The 17,546-nt window shown below is 35.4% G+C and overlaps 1 protein-coding gene across 2 annotated transcripts in view; it reads left to right on the forward strand.

Annotated features, from left to right (window-relative positions):
• Positions 1-17,546, forward strand: part of ADAMTS3 (ADAM metallopeptidase with thrombospondin type 1 motif 3) — a 292,726-nt gene that overhangs the window by 262,139 nt on the left and 13,041 nt on the right. Inside the window, exons 13-19 of one of the 2 annotated variants that reach the window (XM_082630522.1) lie at positions 339-514; positions 1,700-1,833; positions 3,385-3,508; positions 5,486-5,569; positions 6,856-6,936; positions 8,961-9,124; positions 14,965-15,130. In XM_082630522.1, coding sequence (XP_082486648.1) covers positions 339-514; positions 1,700-1,833; positions 3,385-3,508; positions 5,486-5,569; positions 6,856-6,936; positions 8,961-9,124; positions 14,965-15,130 — 929 coding nt within the window. The remainder of the gene's footprint in view (positions 1-338; positions 515-1,699; positions 1,834-3,384; positions 3,509-5,485; positions 5,570-6,855; positions 6,937-8,960; positions 9,125-14,964; positions 15,131-17,546) is intronic. The other variant, XM_082630521.1, reaches the window with a different exon arrangement.

The raw sequence follows: 17,546 nt of genomic DNA on the forward strand, positions 1-17,546 counted from the left end.
TCCGGAGCCTGTGCTCCGCAACGGGAGAGGCCACAACAGCGCGAGGCCCACGTACCGCAAAAAAAAAAAAAAAAAAAAAAAAAAAAAAATACACTGTTTGAAAAATACACTGCTTTAAAATATACTGATTTAAGTTGAGTTTGGGAATTCCCGCCACCAAACCTCAGCAGGGAGAGGATAGTGCTTTTGGAAAGGGATTGAAATTAGAAAGTATGAGTTCATTCACTTTGTGCTGGCAGCCCAGAAGCCTTGGCTTTCTGTCCTCCAGCACTGTGTCTGCAAGCTTCAGCTGCTGGACCAGTGCCAAAAGGCCTTTTTAAATGTTGTCTTTTCTTTAGGCCCATCAATGGTGGTCAGGATTGTCCTGGTGTTAATTTTGAGTACCAGCTTTGTAATACAGAAGAATGCCAAAAACACTTTGAGGACTTCAGAGCCCAGCAGTGCCAGCAGCGTAACTCCCACTTTGAATACCAGAATACCAAACACCACTGGTTGCCATATGAACATCCTGACTGTGAGTAAGATGCCCTCGCTTTTCCTGCTGTGTGGATGGTTACTTAGAGCTTAAGCTTTGTCAACACGCAATCCCTTGGACTCTTGATCTCTACTTGGTAACTTAGAAGACTTGGTGCTTATAGGGGTAGGTCCTCCTGGGTTTCCAAGAATAAGGCTAACACACGCCTTTCTCTAGAGAGGTGAGAATTATGGAATAGCTCCTGGGAAGCAGCACTGCCACTGTCACTACTGGAAAGACAAGTAGAAAGCAATGCCTGGGAGAGATGTTGCGTCCCCTCATGCAACTGAAATCCCTCTACTAGGAAATGCTTCTGGAATATTGTTATCCTTCCTTTCTGAATAACTAGAGAAAAATATAGTTATTTTACAATCAAGTCAGGAATAAGACAAAGACCATTATTTAATAACAAAAGGCACTTCATAACCTTTTACTTTTGTACCGTACACTGGTTATCAAGAAATACACTTGGAAATTCCCTTGTCATGTTTCACTTCTTACCCCTGAATTTTCAGTTAAATCTGTTCAAATGGGAACTTCTTGACATATTTCTTACTTGAGTGAATAAAAAGTAGTTACAGAATTATTGTGTGATATAATACACTGCTGAGTTCAGTTTAAAAGCTGCTTTAAAGGAAAGATGCATATGTGTAGGAATTCAAAATTGCAATGCATTAAAAAAAAATTGCAATGCATTATTTTGATTTATTTTGGGGAAGTGAGTCACATAACTTAGATTTAATTAATGAGCTCCTACAAGAAGCAAAAACTATACTAGGCCTTTGAGTCAAACGAAAGAGAAACCCTTTCAGTGCTCTAAGTGTCACTAAAACTAAAATGATGCTGAATGAAATTTATTGAACAGCTGTGGTTAAATCTAGGGTAGCCAGCCATACGACCTGCGTTGCCTGGGACAGTCCCAGTTTATACCTATTGTCCCTGTGTATATTATTAATAGAGCCCCTTTTCACTGTCAAAATTATCCCAGTTTAGATGTCAAAGCGTTAGGGTCACCCTGGTTTAAACAAATATGCCAAGTATGCATACTTTTCCCCTACTCTTTATTTATTTATACAATTTGTTTTCAGGAAACCACATTGAAACTGTGTATTTTACAAACGAAATAAACTATACTGTTCAAATATACCATTTTACATAGTCGACTTAATCCTCCATCTTATGCAGCCAAGAAAAGATGCCACCTTTACTGTCAATCCAAGGAGACTGGAGATGTTGCTTATATGAAACAGCTGGTGCATGACGGAACGCGCTGCTCTTACAAAGACCCATACAGCATATGTGTGCGCGGAGAGTGTGTGGTGAGTTCAGATTGCTTCCCCCAAAGCTTCATACAGTAGTGTGCAATTCTACTTTTCCTTTCACTCATCTGCATATTTTCAAAAATATTTTAACTCTTTCTTATCTGAGATCACATTACAATGAGAATCTATGAATAGATCAGTAGCTAAGCTAAATTGGGAAGAAATTGCAATTAATCAAATCAAACTTTGGTCACTGGCAAAATCAAGATTTAATTAGTTTTCCTAATTTCCAGCCAAATGCATTTTTGGCGGCTTCCTCTGATATCTCAAGGCTGGGAGGAATACAACTTGGGAACCATGCCTTGGCTTTGAGTATATTATAGTAGCCATCCACTAATACAATACCAAGTCTTTTTAAAAAATTCAATGCTAAATGTGTTTTATCATTTGTTTAAAAGATGATAGAAACTTCTCTTTCTCCCTGTCTCAACTTCCAATTAATTCTAAGTTTAAACACTGAGTTCCACATCAGAACAGAAGTACTAGTGAAGATGCAAAAGCTGTCTTTTGCCCATTTAATCTTTTTTTTAATGCAGTTTACTTTTTGTTCATGTTCACAGGTTAAAGTGATAAGAAATTATCCTTATTAACCGAACACATTGCTCCTGTTTGACTTGTTTTCACTTCAGCACAACTAAAGTGTTATATAAAAGAATCTCAAATTCACAGATGCCTCATAGCTGAACTAAAATTTCCCTAAAGTAGAATCTGTGTTTTATTCATCGTTCACCTCCCACAGTATCTGGTGCATTAAATGTATATGTTGTCATTATTTTCTCTGCTCACTTTCATCCCAAACTTATGAGTGCAGTATCATTATCATTATCCAACACTGATTTATATTAAGGACCTACCCCAGTTCAGAAAACTTTTCAGTAGTTCCCTGTTAAATTAATGTGAAAATATAAACTCTTCCTGATATTCAACGCCTTCCACAGCCTGTGATTTGCAGATCTTTCACTATTCTTCACCACCATACAACACTAACTTTCCATTAGTTTAGGTATGGTTCACATATTATTATCTGAACCCACTTTTGATAACTTCTATGGCTCTGTTTTAATCCCTTTTTATTCTTGAATTGCCTTTCCACACCGTCTGTTCCTTCAGGGCACTATGAAAATCTCCACTACATCTGTGATGTTTTGTCTCACATCCCTTACCAACTTGTAAAGTCTGTACTAATAGACAACTCACTATTTTAGTATTCATCTTTATAAATATGAAGGCAACAAGGGAGAAACACCTCTTAATTTTGTCTCCTCAGCATCAGCTACAAGTCCTGCGTTCCATAAATGTTTGATGATTGCCTATGTATGACGGGGGAATCACTTCATTAGACCGAGGGAAATTTATACTTTACTGCCCAGAGTACAAGTCATTTTATTTTATAGTAGTTCTTTAAAAGACTGAGTGATTAAAAATCAGAGCTAGAGAGGAATTTTGGTCTGTGGGCCCATGATGAAACAAATGGTGTATCATTCTCCAGGATGCTGACCTTTACTTGGCACGTTAAAATTAGCTACATTTAATATCTTCTCTCCCCAGAAAGTGGGCTGTGATAAAGAAATCGGTTCTAACAAGGTTGAGGATAAGTGTGGGGTCTGTGGAGGAGATAATTCCCATTGTCGAACCGTGAAGGGGACGTTTACCAGAACACCCAGGAAGCTTGGTAAGATGAGGTCTCTCATGAATTCAGTATCCTTCTCCATGATTTGCATTTGTCTGAGACTTCTTTTAGGAATGCCGCACTTTCTCTATAAACATTAAAAAATTAGCTGCTGATTTATTTTTATTCAGATTACCTTTTAAGGAATTATTTTAACAACTTTGACAATTCATACTTCATAGTATCCATGATAAAAAATAAATCTACTAAATGTAGATAAGGAACAAATAAAACCAATATCAATTATAGTAGTTAGTTAAAATCTGTGTTTTGTTTAATTCTGTGTCCTTAATAAAATGCATTAAACCTAATTATTAAAATTAATGCTTATTTTGAATTTTCTGTTGTACATAAATTATTGATCAGAAGTTAAAAATTTTATAAAACTTTAAATACAACTTTAAAAATATTACATTCATTTTGCTTCTTTTATAAGTGAACAAGTTTATCCTATTTATAAATCTATAAATCTAGGGTCTATATTTCACATGATATTTACAATTTTATATTAAACAAGTTTGAGGTACATACAACCAAAAAATAACCTGAGGTATAATTGCTTATGTGTTTGAATTTCTCGGCTTGTTACACAGTCAATGGCCTGGACTCAGGCATGTGGTGAAGGTTCGTCAGATGGAACCAAAAGCAAATAATATGCAAAATTATTAGTATTTTCATAATAATTCATTGGAATTTTCATAAGACAGATATAAACATTGATTACTGAATAATTTCTTTAAATTTGTAACAAATATTATTCAGTTATTCCACAAATTTATTAGACAAATGTCTCTGAGAATTCAGCATTTAAAGATAAATTTAATGTGAGGCTTCCCTTGAAAAGCTTCTTTTACATCCAAGATATAGTCTCTTATGGAATGATAACAGAAAACAAGATAAAACAAAACAAAAACAAAGATTTGGTTTACTTTGAGCACATTGTCATAGTGCTAATTTTTCCTTTTAGAAAAATGAGAAGTATAAAAAAACTGTTCTTTATCCAAATAGAGTAATTCTCTTAGTTCTTTTTACTCCCATTATACCCCAGGTACGCAGCTCAAGCCATTTCCACACATATCAGCTTTGCTCTTTGATATATTTAGTGCTAGGCAGAGGTAGGTGACTATATTCTAATGTGTTTTTCTTAAGCATTCCCTACTCTAGTTACTGATATCTTTGCTATTCCTGTGTGATAATTTACTATGCTTTGTACTTTGAAAATTGTTAAAAATCAAATATTGCCATTTCTGACTGATTGTATTATTTAATAAAGCAAACAGAATTAGAATTGTATACATATACAATGGTTTTGGTGGAGTAATGTGATTTTCTCCATCTTAATGTGAAATAATTTACCGTGCTTTCTTTATTGCAGTTATGTATTGTTCGTTTAGGTGTAAAATAATTAATTTGTTTTATTCCCAGAGTGAATGAATGTAACGAAAATGGTTTTTACCATTATTATCCATTCTATATTATGTGTAATAAAAGGCAGTGGCACTTTTTTTCAGGTACCTCAAAAATTATGCTAAACCTGTGAATCAAGTTCTGAAGAAGAGAAGAAAGCTTTAATCAGTCATACAGATTCAAACTGTTTGAAGATAATCTAACATCCATTTCTTTGAACTAATGTTATCATCGTAGTTATTCAATAGACTAATTAACCTTTTCCAACAGGGAAAAATTTAAGCAAGAGGTGCCGTAAAGAATTCAAGTTGCTGGAAAATGAAATCTGCAAGTATTCAACTTCAAATCCCCTATATCATTTCTCATTCACGCTTAGTCTTACTTTCATTGACTATTAACAGTTTACTGGCATTAGCTAACTGTTATAAATGCATTTTGACTTCAACATATAAAATTATGGAACATATTTTATATATTACCTAATAAAATATATATAGCTTATAGTATAGTCAATGAAACAGCAAGACTTTGATAAACATGAACCCTCCACTAATTAAAGACATTCTATTTAAGGGAAGATGAGAGGCGCCTTCACTTTACCCAAAGGAGCTCGTAATATTTCTCTTGCTGAAACAAGGGAAGCTAAAAATGTACTGGGTAAGTTGTAGCAAACTGCAGAAAGATGGGCATCCATAAATGGCATCAAGCTGTTTTGCTACACTTGGCATCTTCAGCATGTTACTTCCAGCTATTGCACTCAGGCAAACATGGTACATTTCAGGTGCTGAAAAGCCTGACCCCAAAATGACCACTCCGTTTAGTTAAGACACTAAAAATATTGTAAAAGAGTTAGGTAAATCTACACAAAGGTAATAATTGTCCATATAGGAAATGACAGAAAAACAGATTTCTTTCTGATTCCGTAAGCAATTTTGTATTTATAACAGAATTTCTGTCAATAATTGTAATATATGGATTATAGGTTTCATGACGTAATGAAGGTGTATAAGTTGCATAATCTTCCTATATTCATTTTCTTACAAGCGAGGTAAAACATCTTGGTTTCTCTATTTGCCCTGATTATTGTTGACTTATGGTTAGGATCTTAATTCTAAATGATCTTAAGATAATTTTTAGGACACATGATAATACTAAGAAAGTTTGTTATATAAGACAATGACTGCAATATGATTGATATGTGATTTTAAAACCCAAGACAAACTATTCAGCATATTGGTTTTGTGATTTCTCAATTAGAAGATTGAACTTAGGGTACGTGTAGAGGCAATGCACAACATAACCTGCAGACATATTCCAACCAAATCTACAGCACATATTTTAAAACATTCCCCTTTAAAACTTGTTTAAAGCTTTCAAATTAATTGCTGATCACAATATAAATGAAAGCTACTCATTGCTTTTTCTTTTGTAATTTCTTTAGAATAAAGCAGGTGTTTAAATCTGAAGATATTTCATTAATTAGAAGTTTAGCTGTTTATACTTGCCACTTAGGCTTTTAAAATAGTATGTAGACAGATAAAATATCTCAAGAAGTTCACCAACTAATTGCACTAAAAATGGACCCCTGTACAAAAGCTTGGTTTAGAAAACTAAAATCACATTGAGAGACACAAGAGAGTATAGTATTTGCCTGAATTATTGTTGACACAATTTGTAGATCAGCACAAAATAAGTGACTAATGGGTAAGAAACTAGATTAATTTTTTTCCTCAACTTAATTAAAAAAAAAAGATTCCTCTGATCTTATGCCAGATGTCACAAAAGCTACCAATGCTTTGAAATTAATTTCTGAAACTGCTTCTTTCGGTTTATGGATGCCCTCTTCTGCACACAAGAGCAGTTAGAATGTAATGCCTGACTAACCATGGTTGTTGCTTTTGTTTTCTTCTTTGCTCCCTCCAATATTTACTACACATGCAAAGGGTACCTTAAGATGTTTGATATACCCCCTGGTGCTAGACATGTGTTAATCCAAGAAGACGAGGCTTCTCCTCATATTCTTGGTAAGTGTTTCTGTCTGCTGGCTCTGCTTTAACATGCACTGAAAACATAGAAATGTCAAAGAAATAATATATAGATAGAGATACATATGTATGTATCTCTATCTATATATACACGTAAATTCAAAATTATATGTAAATGCATTACTATGTGGTTTTTGTTGGTCATTTCTCCCAACTATCCTTTCTCTAAAATAAGAAATATTCAAAACTAGAGTTTTAATTTTTTTTTTTTTTTTTTTTTTTTTTTCTTTTTGCGGTATGCGGGCCTCTCACTGCTGTGGCCTCCCCCGTTGCGGAGCACAGGCTCCGGACGCGCAGGCCCAGCGGCCATGGCTCACGGGCCCAGCCGCCCCGCGGCATATGGGATCCTCCCAGACCGGGGCACGAACCCGTATCCCCTGCATCGGCAGGCGGACTCCCAACCACTGCGCCACCAGGGAGGCCCTAGAGTTTTAATTTTTGGTGCAACCTGGGTTGGTTCATCATGACATGAGGGAAAAAAATAATTTCACAAGTTTGAATTTGTTATGCATTTTTGCTCTGTATTAGGAGATGAGAAAAATAAATGTTAATAAAATGCACTAAATTAAGAATAATATCAGAAAAATTTGCCATATTTATGTTGACAAATTAGTTCTGATATTTTGGTTGGTGCCATACTGCATGCCTCTTTTTTTAGTGCATTTTAAGTTCTTTGACTGAAAAGCAACCACATCTGGATTTTACTAGTCCAATAAAAATTTTCCTGATATCTGTTATGTGTCCAGTTTCTGACTGGCACATGCAGATTCATTTTCTGCATGTTTTCTGTTTATTATCTGCAAATTATCCTGTTTATAATTTCTAAAAGAAGATTCTTTTCCTCCTTTATGAGAGGATCATGTAGAAATGTCACTCTAAAGGGGTTTGTATTCAAAGTGAATGTACAAATGTAAACATAGCTTTCACATATTCCTTGAGCTATAAAAACACTAAGAAGATTTCTGAAACTGACACCTCTGTCAAACCTATGAATATTTATAGTAAATTACTTTTCTAAACTTTTGTAACTTAAAAAATGGATTGTTTCATGGTGTTTTGTAGAATTTTTTTCTTTTTGGTATTTAAAGTATATTCACTACTAGGTTCCAAAATAGTCTCTGCTGTCTAGCTGTATTTCTTTCTCCAGTAACTGAAATTCCCTACTTTTCATTCTAGAATTCAGATTATTCTCCTTGGAAAAATTAGACTAGTTTAAAAATTTCAAGGGGAATAAATGCATTTAACTAAAATTACTCATGTTTTCTGCACATTTTCGGTAATGGTAACAACTTTTGAAATTTTATTTCCTAACATCATTAAATGCCGATGTACCTCCAAACTTTAAAATCCCGTTTATTATTTTTTATCCATTAGAGAAAGCATTTTATTTTATAATGTATAGTATATCTATAGTATATTACAAATTCTATCACCAGTAAAGAGCTTTTCCTGGTCATATAAGTAGGTAATGTGACCTTAGAATTTTATAGTCATAAGGACTAATTGTTTGTTGGCCTAAAAATTAGTTCAACTATTTTGAGTACCTATAATATTTTGCCTTAACTTGAAAGGGATATACAGTAAAAAAAAAAAAAAAGACATTATATTATATTCTGTCCTAGCATAAATCATTTGTATTAATTGTTGTGGAAATAGCCATTATTTTTAAAATATTTCCACCTTCCTAAGGAAATGTATATGATCAATGGGTTAGAAACTGTTGACCTCTTCAGCACTGTTTTCAAATGGGAATATTTGTTAATTTTTATTTCTTATTTAACCATCTTGCCACTGTTTTTAACTGGTTAGGAATTCTTCTTGAGAATTTTGAATGCCTAATGAATGAAGTAGGAGTCCTATCAGAAGTAACACTCATTCTGATTGCTTTGATGCTCATAAATATGGTCTTTCATTTATAGAAGGGGATAGACTTAATATGGATCTTCAAAGCTGTAATATGATAAAATAAAATGTATGCCGGTTACTCATTTTTCATCCTTCAGCAATTAAGAATCAGGCTACAGGCCACTATATTTTAAATGGCAAAGGGGAGGAAGCCAAGTCGAAGACCTTCATAGATCTTGGCGTGGAATGGGATTATAACATTGAAGATGACATTGAAACTCTTCACACCGATGGACCTTTACATGATCCTGTTATTGTCTTGGTATGTGGCATTACAGTCTCACTATGTAGTTGGTTTAGTTTATATTTTTATAATTAATTTATCTCAAAACATGTTTACCTTGCTTGTTTTTTATAATTCCATGTATCCTTCCCTCTTTATTCTTTGGGCAGTTTTGTCATATATTTTATTATATATATGTTATAAACCAAATAATACAGTATTGTGATTTTTGATTTTAGTAATCAGTTATGTTTTAAAGACAAGAAGAGAAAAAAATAGATTTTTATATTTAGCTACATATTTACCATCTCTGATGCTCTTCGTTTTTCTCTGTAAATCTGATTTTCCATCTAGTATCTTTTACCTTCAATATAAAGAACTTCCCTTAGCATTTCTCGTGGTGCAGGTATGCATGCTAGCAAATTATTCTCTCAGCTTTCAGTTCTCTGAAAACATCTTTATTTCACCCTCATTCTTAAAGGATATCTTCACTAGATATAAAATTGGAGGTGGCTAGTTTTTGTTTTGTTTTGTTTTCTCTCTCAGCACTTTAAAGATATTTTTCTGTTGTAGGGAGTTCCAGGAATTTGGAGGCTGATCTAGGAAATAGATATGACCATGAGGTGGCAGTAGCATCCACACATATTGTTTGGGTGATGCCTTAGCAGGTTTGCTTATGGGGCCACCATCAGGAGGGAAACAAGGGCAAGGTAACTCGTGAGGGAAGGGGAACTCGAGAATGGGTTTATGTGTCTAGGTGATGTCACTCAGCAGCACAGCAGGGAGACTCTGGGTCTGAGAACTCCAAAAGTTAGCAGCAGCAGCTTGGGGTCCTGATAGCCACAAAGTCTTATTTATAATTAGTGGATTTGGGGTGCACAGCAAGCAGGCTCCAGATGGCTAGAAATTTACTTTTGGGGGCTACATTTAAAACAACTGGATATATGAAAATCTGAGTTTGGTGCCAGCTGGCTTTAGAGCTAATGGGTGGGTCTCAACTTGCTGTGCATAAATAAGCGACCTAGGGCCCAATATACAGGAGCTGTCTTTGACTCATTTATGTAGCATTTGTCTTCTTGAAGCTGTTATTTATGATGAGAAGTCAACCTCATTTTGGTTGCTGCTGTGCATTTAATGTGTCAGTTTTCTCTGGCTGCATTTTACAATTTTCTCCTTATCTTTTTGTTTTGGTTTGGTTTGTTTGTTTCGTAGTTTGTCTGCGACATGCTTAGTTTGTGATGTTCTTTGTATGTATCTCGCTTGGGGTTCACCAAGCATCTTGGCTCTGTAGGTTGATGTTTTTCACCAAATTGAGGTAAATTTTCTATTATGTCTTCAAGTTTATGTTTTTTTCCCCATCTCTTTCTTTTCTATTCCTGGGACTCATTTACATGTATGTTAAACCAGTTGAAATTGTTCCACAAGTGTCTTAGACTTTGTTCATCCTTTTGTAATCTTTGTCTTTTCTCTGTCCTTCAAATTGGATAATTTCTGTTGAACTGTGTTCAAGTTCACTGACTGTCTTATGTGGTCTCCAATCTGTCACTGAGCCCATCCAGTAAAGTTTACATGTCAGATGGTGTACTTTTGTTTTCTAGAATTTCCATTCGGTTCTTTTTTCTTTTTTTATAATTTTCATTTCTCTGCTGAGATGTCCATGTATTTTCACTCATTATGTCCAACTTTTCCTCTAAGTCCTGAGATTTCATACTGTCTGCTTCTGTGGGCTGCTTTTTCTTTTCTTGATTATGGTTCACATTTTCATACTTCTTACACTTTTTTATTGTACACTGAGCAGTATAGATGATAAGTTGCAGGGCATTTGGTTTATGTTGCCTTCCTTAAAAGCACTAGGTTTTATTCTGTCTGGTACTTAATTTGTTGCCCATTCCCACTAATCCTTTGAGGCTTGGTTTATCCTTTCTAAGGGCTGGTGTATTTCAATTTTGTTCTTATTTTTATGGCATGGCTTTCTGGTGCCTTAACTGAATACCTGAAGTGTTAGGGAGGCCATAAGAACACCTAGGGCCCTCAGCCCTGCCTGTCCTCAGGTATCTCTGTCCTACTGTCAGCCCTGCAGCAGCCACTCATTCACAGACGGCATGGTGTCTTGGCCTGGGCATGCACGGACCAGCCCTCAGTCTCAGACCCATGCAGCTTTCTGGACCACCCTCCATGAAGCCCCCTTTTCTTTAGTGCCCTGCCCTGAAAGTTCCAGAACTCCACCCTCCTCCTCAGTTCACTGAGACTGCTGTCTTGGTTTGGGTTCCAGCTCCCAGTATCAGGGTCCAGACCTGGCCCTGTCAGGAAGCCAGGACCCGCCTGGCATGTTACTCTTCTCACAGGGATCATTGTCCTTTGCCATCTTATTCATTGCAGAAAAAATTCGCTCAAATATTCTATCCAGTTTTATTGTTTTTAATTTCAGGAAGGCAACTCTATTACTTCCTCATGGACGAAAGCAGAAGCCATCAACTTAATTTGAATATTGTTAGATTCTGTATACCAGTATTTATTGGATTCCCTATAAAAATATTATACTAATCTAAAATCAAATCTTCCCACTCAGTTCTAAGTCTTTTTTTAAATTTGAAAATTATTTCTCATTGATAAAGTCTCTGTTCAGATCTTTTGCCCATTGTTAAAGTAGGTTGCTTTTTTGTTTTTAAGTTTTCAGTGTTCTTTATATACGCTCAGTATATAAGTCCTCTGTGAAATGTGGCCTTCAAATATTTTCTTCTACTCTGTAGTTTCTTTTCCTTCTCTTAGTAGTGTCTTTCACAAAGAAAATATTTTAACTTTATTGAAGTCCAGTTTATCAATTTTTCCTTTTATGGATCAAGACTTTCTTATTATATAAGATTTTTTTTTTGCCTAATCCAAGGTCAAAATATTTTCTTTTTTGGGGTAAGTTTTATAGTTTTACATTTTACAATCATTTAAATTTATGAACCATTTAAGCTAATTTTTATATACATTTTGTCTAGGTTAGGTTCTTAGTTTTGCATATGGATGTCCATATTATCTATTGTTGCATAACAAATTACCCCAAATTTGGTGGCTGAACACAAGCAACAGTATTATCTCATAGCTTCTCTGGGTCAGGTATCTGGTAGTAGCTTACCTGGCTAGTTCTGGCTCAGGGCATCTCATGAAGATGCTCTCAGGTCTGGCGGCAGTCACCTCAAGGCTCCAATGCGGAGAATCTTTTCAATTCCCAGCTCAGTCACATGGTTGTTGAAAGGCCTTGGAAGATTGCTCCCAAGCTTCTTCACATGGTGGTTGACAGGCTTCTGTTCCTTACTACATGAGCCCACTGGCTGCTTCAGTGTCCTTTTCACATGACAGCTGGCTTCCAACAGTGAGTGATTCAAGTGACTGAGAAAGTGAGAGAGTGCAACCAAGACAGAAGTCAGTCTTAACCTAATCTTAGAAGTGACATCCTTTCATGTCTGCTGCTATTTACTAGAAGTAAGTCACTGAGTCCAGCCCCCCACTGAAGGGGAGAAGAATTAAGCTCCATTTATTGAGAGGGAAAGTGTCAAAAGACTTGTGGACACATTTTTTAAGCCACCACAATATCCAGCACCATTTGTTGAAAAAACTATCCTTTCTCCATTAAATTGCCTTTTCATCTATGTCAAAAATTAATTGTCCAAATTTAAGTGGGCTTATTTCTGGACTCTCATTCTCTTCCTTAGGTTAGATAACTTTATAGGAAAATATACATTAATCAAACTTTTATTTAGATTATTTTAAGTTTGAATGATTGGAGATCAGAAGCTCTGTTTTACTCGTATGTAATGACAGAGCGTTCTTTTCCAGGAGCACAGGTGTCTGGCCTCAGAGCCCTGCCTTAAGTCTTTGCCAGTGATATTAGTGTGACCCCAGGGAGCCATGTGGGCTGGCGATATAAGAAGGAAATGTGTAGCTAGGACAGGGGATATGGACAAGCTGTGCTCTGTCATCATGGCCTTTCTTTTCCTCTCTGAAAGACTGGAACCCCAGGTTCGGAGCCCCAGAGCATGGCAGCTAAGCCATCTGGGGTTGAAAGCTTAGACATCTGGCCACATATAAGGGCCAATATAGGGATTGATGCTCAATTTTTAATACTGTTTTAAAAACAAAGACTAAGGGGAAAAAAAGAGAACCCAGCTAACCAAATCCTTCATCCTAGCGGGTTTAGTATCAAACAAAAGCTGTTTCTAAAAGTTTAGTTTAAAACACTAATGGGGGCTTTCCTGGTGGCGCAGTGGTTGCGAGTCCGCCTGCCAATGCAGGGGACACGCGTTCGTGCCCCGGTCCGGGAAGATCCCACATGCCATGGAGTCATGGCCGCTGAGCCTGCGCGTCCGGAGCCTGTGCTCCACAACGGGAGAGGCCACAACAGTGAGAGGCCCACGTACCGAAAAAAAAAAAAAACCACTAATGAACTGCACATGTTTCTCCTTTTGTGTAATTGATATAATCCTATAAAAGCTACATGAAAGTCAGTAAAAACTATTTTTTTAAAAAAGAGTACTTTGCTAATGAACTAAAAATCAAATAAAAAACAGAATATGTTTGCAAAGTTTCTTATAAAAAGGATTAATATTCCTGTTGCATAGATTATTTAGGAAAAGAAGGTATGTATAGCAATTAAAAAAAAGAGGACCTGACATGAACATGAAACACATAGTGGGCAAAGTACAAGTGACCAATAAACTTAGGAAAATTAAACTTTACTATTTATCAAATAAATAACGATTAAAACAACAATCTTTTGCCCATTCGGTTAACAAAGAGGAAAATGATATAATATGCAGTGCTGAATGGGGGCATTGTCATATACTTTCATTATGAAAGTAATAATTGTTTAACTATTCTGAAGAGCCATTCACTAGTCTATTATGAGAGCTATAAAAAAGTGTTTGTACCCTTTAGCACACTAAAGAGAATCAGAACTCATCACAAAACTGGGGATAAAATATAAATATTCATTTATATGATTAAATAACGCACACTAGGATTAAACACTATGCTGACATTTAAAAGTATGTCTTCAGGGCTTCCCTGGTGGCACAGTGGTTGAGAGTCTGCCTGCCGATGCAGGGGACATGGGTTCTCGCCCCGGTCCGGGAGGATCCCACATGCCATGGAGCGCCTGAGCCCGTGAGCCATGGCTACTGAGCCTGTGCGTCCACAGCCTGTGCTCCGCAGTGGCAGAGGCCACAACAGTGAGAGGCCCGCGTACCACAAAAAAAAAAAAAAAGTATGTCTTCAAAGAATATTTACTGTCTTGGGAAATGTGTGTGACACATTAAGTGAAATAAGCAAGACCAGAAAAGTATGTATGTGTACACACACACACACACACACACACACACACACACAGATAATATGCAAATATCTTGAGGCTATATCCCAAAATAATAAAAGTGACTTTAGTTTTCTCTGGTTTACTGGAATTATGGATGATTTTTATTTTCTTTATATTTTTCCATGATGTCTATATTTTCTGGATGGAACATTATTATCTTTATTATCATAACAAAATAGTCTTTCAAACAATAATTTTCAAGTACACTCAGGAGATATATAACTTGAGGAAATTTGTGGTGAATTTTATTGTAAGGTTATTATTTTTATAATACAAATTTTTTTCTTACCCTTCAGTGGATTTTTTTTTTACTTTTTAATGTTAAGATATTTTATATATTTGCTTTTTTTTTTCTTAAACAGCGCATACCTGTACTTTAGAGATAGAAAAACATTCTATTTTTAGAAACTACTTGAAAGTCTTCCCATTTTAATAAGATACACATTCTGAACTATTTGTAATTTTTTCATTCAAATTTAAAACTCAGGTGATTTACATATCTATTTCATGTGTATGTTAGATTATACCTCAAGAGAATGATACGCGCTCTAGCCTGACATATAAGTACATCATCCATGAGGACTCTGCACCTACAATCAACAACAACAATGTCATCCAGGAAGAATTAGATACTTTTGAGTGGGCATTGAAGAGCTGGTCTCAGTGTTCCAAACCCTGTGGTGGAGGTAACAATTGAACACATTTATTATATTAAAATGTAATTCATATAAAAGCCAATCTTCTTCCTTCTGCCTTAAGGATTGTCTCTAATTGAGGCCACAATCTGAGAAACACCAACTATAACCAAAACTGAATAATACAAAGCATTTTGACTGAAATCTCAGGACCTACAAAGGATAGGAATCCATTCATAACAGTGGTAGACCTTCTACCAAGGGGATTTTACCCTTGCCTTTCCTCCTTGTCTCATATCCATGTAGTGTTACCCTTAGTCACTTTACTCTTTCCAGACTCTCCCAAATTCAGTGTCCTCTGGTTCTTGCCTTTCTTCTTTTCCACTTTTACTTTCCATACCTATGCATTTCTTTTCAGTGTTAATAATGAAAGAGCTCTTAGTTGCACTATGTACCAGATACCATTTTACATATTAATGATGAATGCTCACAATGGCTCTGTGAGGTCAGTACTATTATTACCTCTATCATACTGATAGGGAAACTGAAGCACAGGGAAGATCAGTAATTTGCCTGGGGCCATGAGATACAAACCCAGGGAGGTAGTCTGGCTTCATACATGTTTGTACTGCATTCTGCTGCCTCTCTGCTCTCTCTAGAGTAGATCCATTAAGCTGTTCTCAGAGTTTCTCAATCTCTGCCATCATCCATTCCTCTAGTTCAGAACAACAAATACTCCAGAATAGAACTGGCCTAGACAGAATTCTCTCACAAGGATACTGACTAATTGAGCACAAGAAATTATTTTGTTGTTTGTATAGGGAATGCCTGGGTAAATATTTCATAATTTTAAATTCAAAGATTTTTTTTTTCTCCAGAGGGGGCATAAAATGTTTTTAGATAATTATTTTAAATGACACTTTATTCATCACAAGATGCTTATTTAATTTGGATCCTCCCTTCTATTGTATTGTCAACATCTACTTGGTCACAAGACTTATCAGAAACACTTTTTTGATATCTACCAGATCTATTCCTCCCTCACCAGGTTTCCTTCACAACTTTGGAAGGGAAGGTTATTGCAAAGGTCTCTTAACTAGCCAACTAAATTTGATTTTCTTCTCTTTGTTTATTTCCAGGGTAATCTTTCTTGAATGGATGAATGAATGAATGAATGAATGAATGAATTTGAATAGAATAATAGAATAATAGAATTATATTATTTCCCTGATTCAGATCCTTCAGTCTCCTAATGTGTTACCCTAAAGATACAACATAATTCTTTTTTTTACGGGGGTATAGTTGTTTTACACTGTTGTGTTAGTTTCTGCTGTACAGCGAAGTGAAGTAGAGTTCCCTGTGCTATACAGCAGGTTCTCCTTAGTTATCTGTTTTATACATGTTAGTGTATATATGTCAATCCCAATCTCCCAGTTCATCCCACCCCTCCTTTCCCCCCTTGGTGTCCGTATGTTTGTTCTCTACGTTTGTGTCTCTCTTTCTGCCTTGCAAACCGGTTCATCTGTACCATTTTCTAGATTCCACATATATGAGTTAATATATGATATTTGACACAACATAATTTATGTAATATTCTTGCCCAAAGTGAAAACCTGAATGAATCTAATCATTAGTTGACAAATAAACCCAAATTGTGGGACATTTTACAAAATAGCTGGCTTATACATTTCAAAAATATTAAAAGACAAAAAGAGGCTCAGAAATTATTCCTAACTAATTCTGTGAAAACTAAATGCAGTGCATGATCATTGATTGGAAAAACATTGCTATAAAGAACATTCTAGGGACAATTGATAAATTTTGAATATCATCTTTATACTAGATAATAGTATTATATTTGTGTTAAATATTCTGATTTTAAGATTATATTGTGGTTATGTAAGAGAATGTGCTTGTTATGAGCTGAGGTATTTAGAAGTGAAGAATCAGGATGTCAGCAACTTACTCTCAAATGGTTCAGCAACATTTTATATATAAATGTATATATAGTATGTGTCTTATATATTATAATTAATATATATATAAATATATATCAAATATGGTGACATGGTAACACAGAGTTAATCTAGATGCAAGGCATGTAACATGTTCATTGTGCTTTCCTTACACCTTTTTTGTAGATTTGAAATTTTTCAAAATTAAAAAATATATACACATATTTTTTTTTAAACGTCTAAGTCAGTGCTTGTGGAGACCTTCAATAACTCCCTGGATAAAGTCCAAACATTTGTCTGGCATTCAAGGCTTTTAAGAACAGATCCTTTCCCATCTCCCACCCACTTCACATATGGTACTTCAGCCATTCAAAGAGACCTACAATTTTCTATATGTCTTTTCTGTAGACGCCTATGTTACTGGGTATTGTCGCCATAGTTTTCATATCTGACTCTCACAGGAGACTGTTTATCAGGGTCTAGTTTATTAACAAGCATGCAGTTGCTATTTA

This window comes from Mesoplodon mirus (genome assembly GCF_964341445.2).
Source record: "Mesoplodon mirus genome assembly, chromosome: 2".
NCBI lineage: Eukaryota > Metazoa > Chordata > Mammalia > Artiodactyla > Ziphiidae > Mesoplodon > Mesoplodon mirus.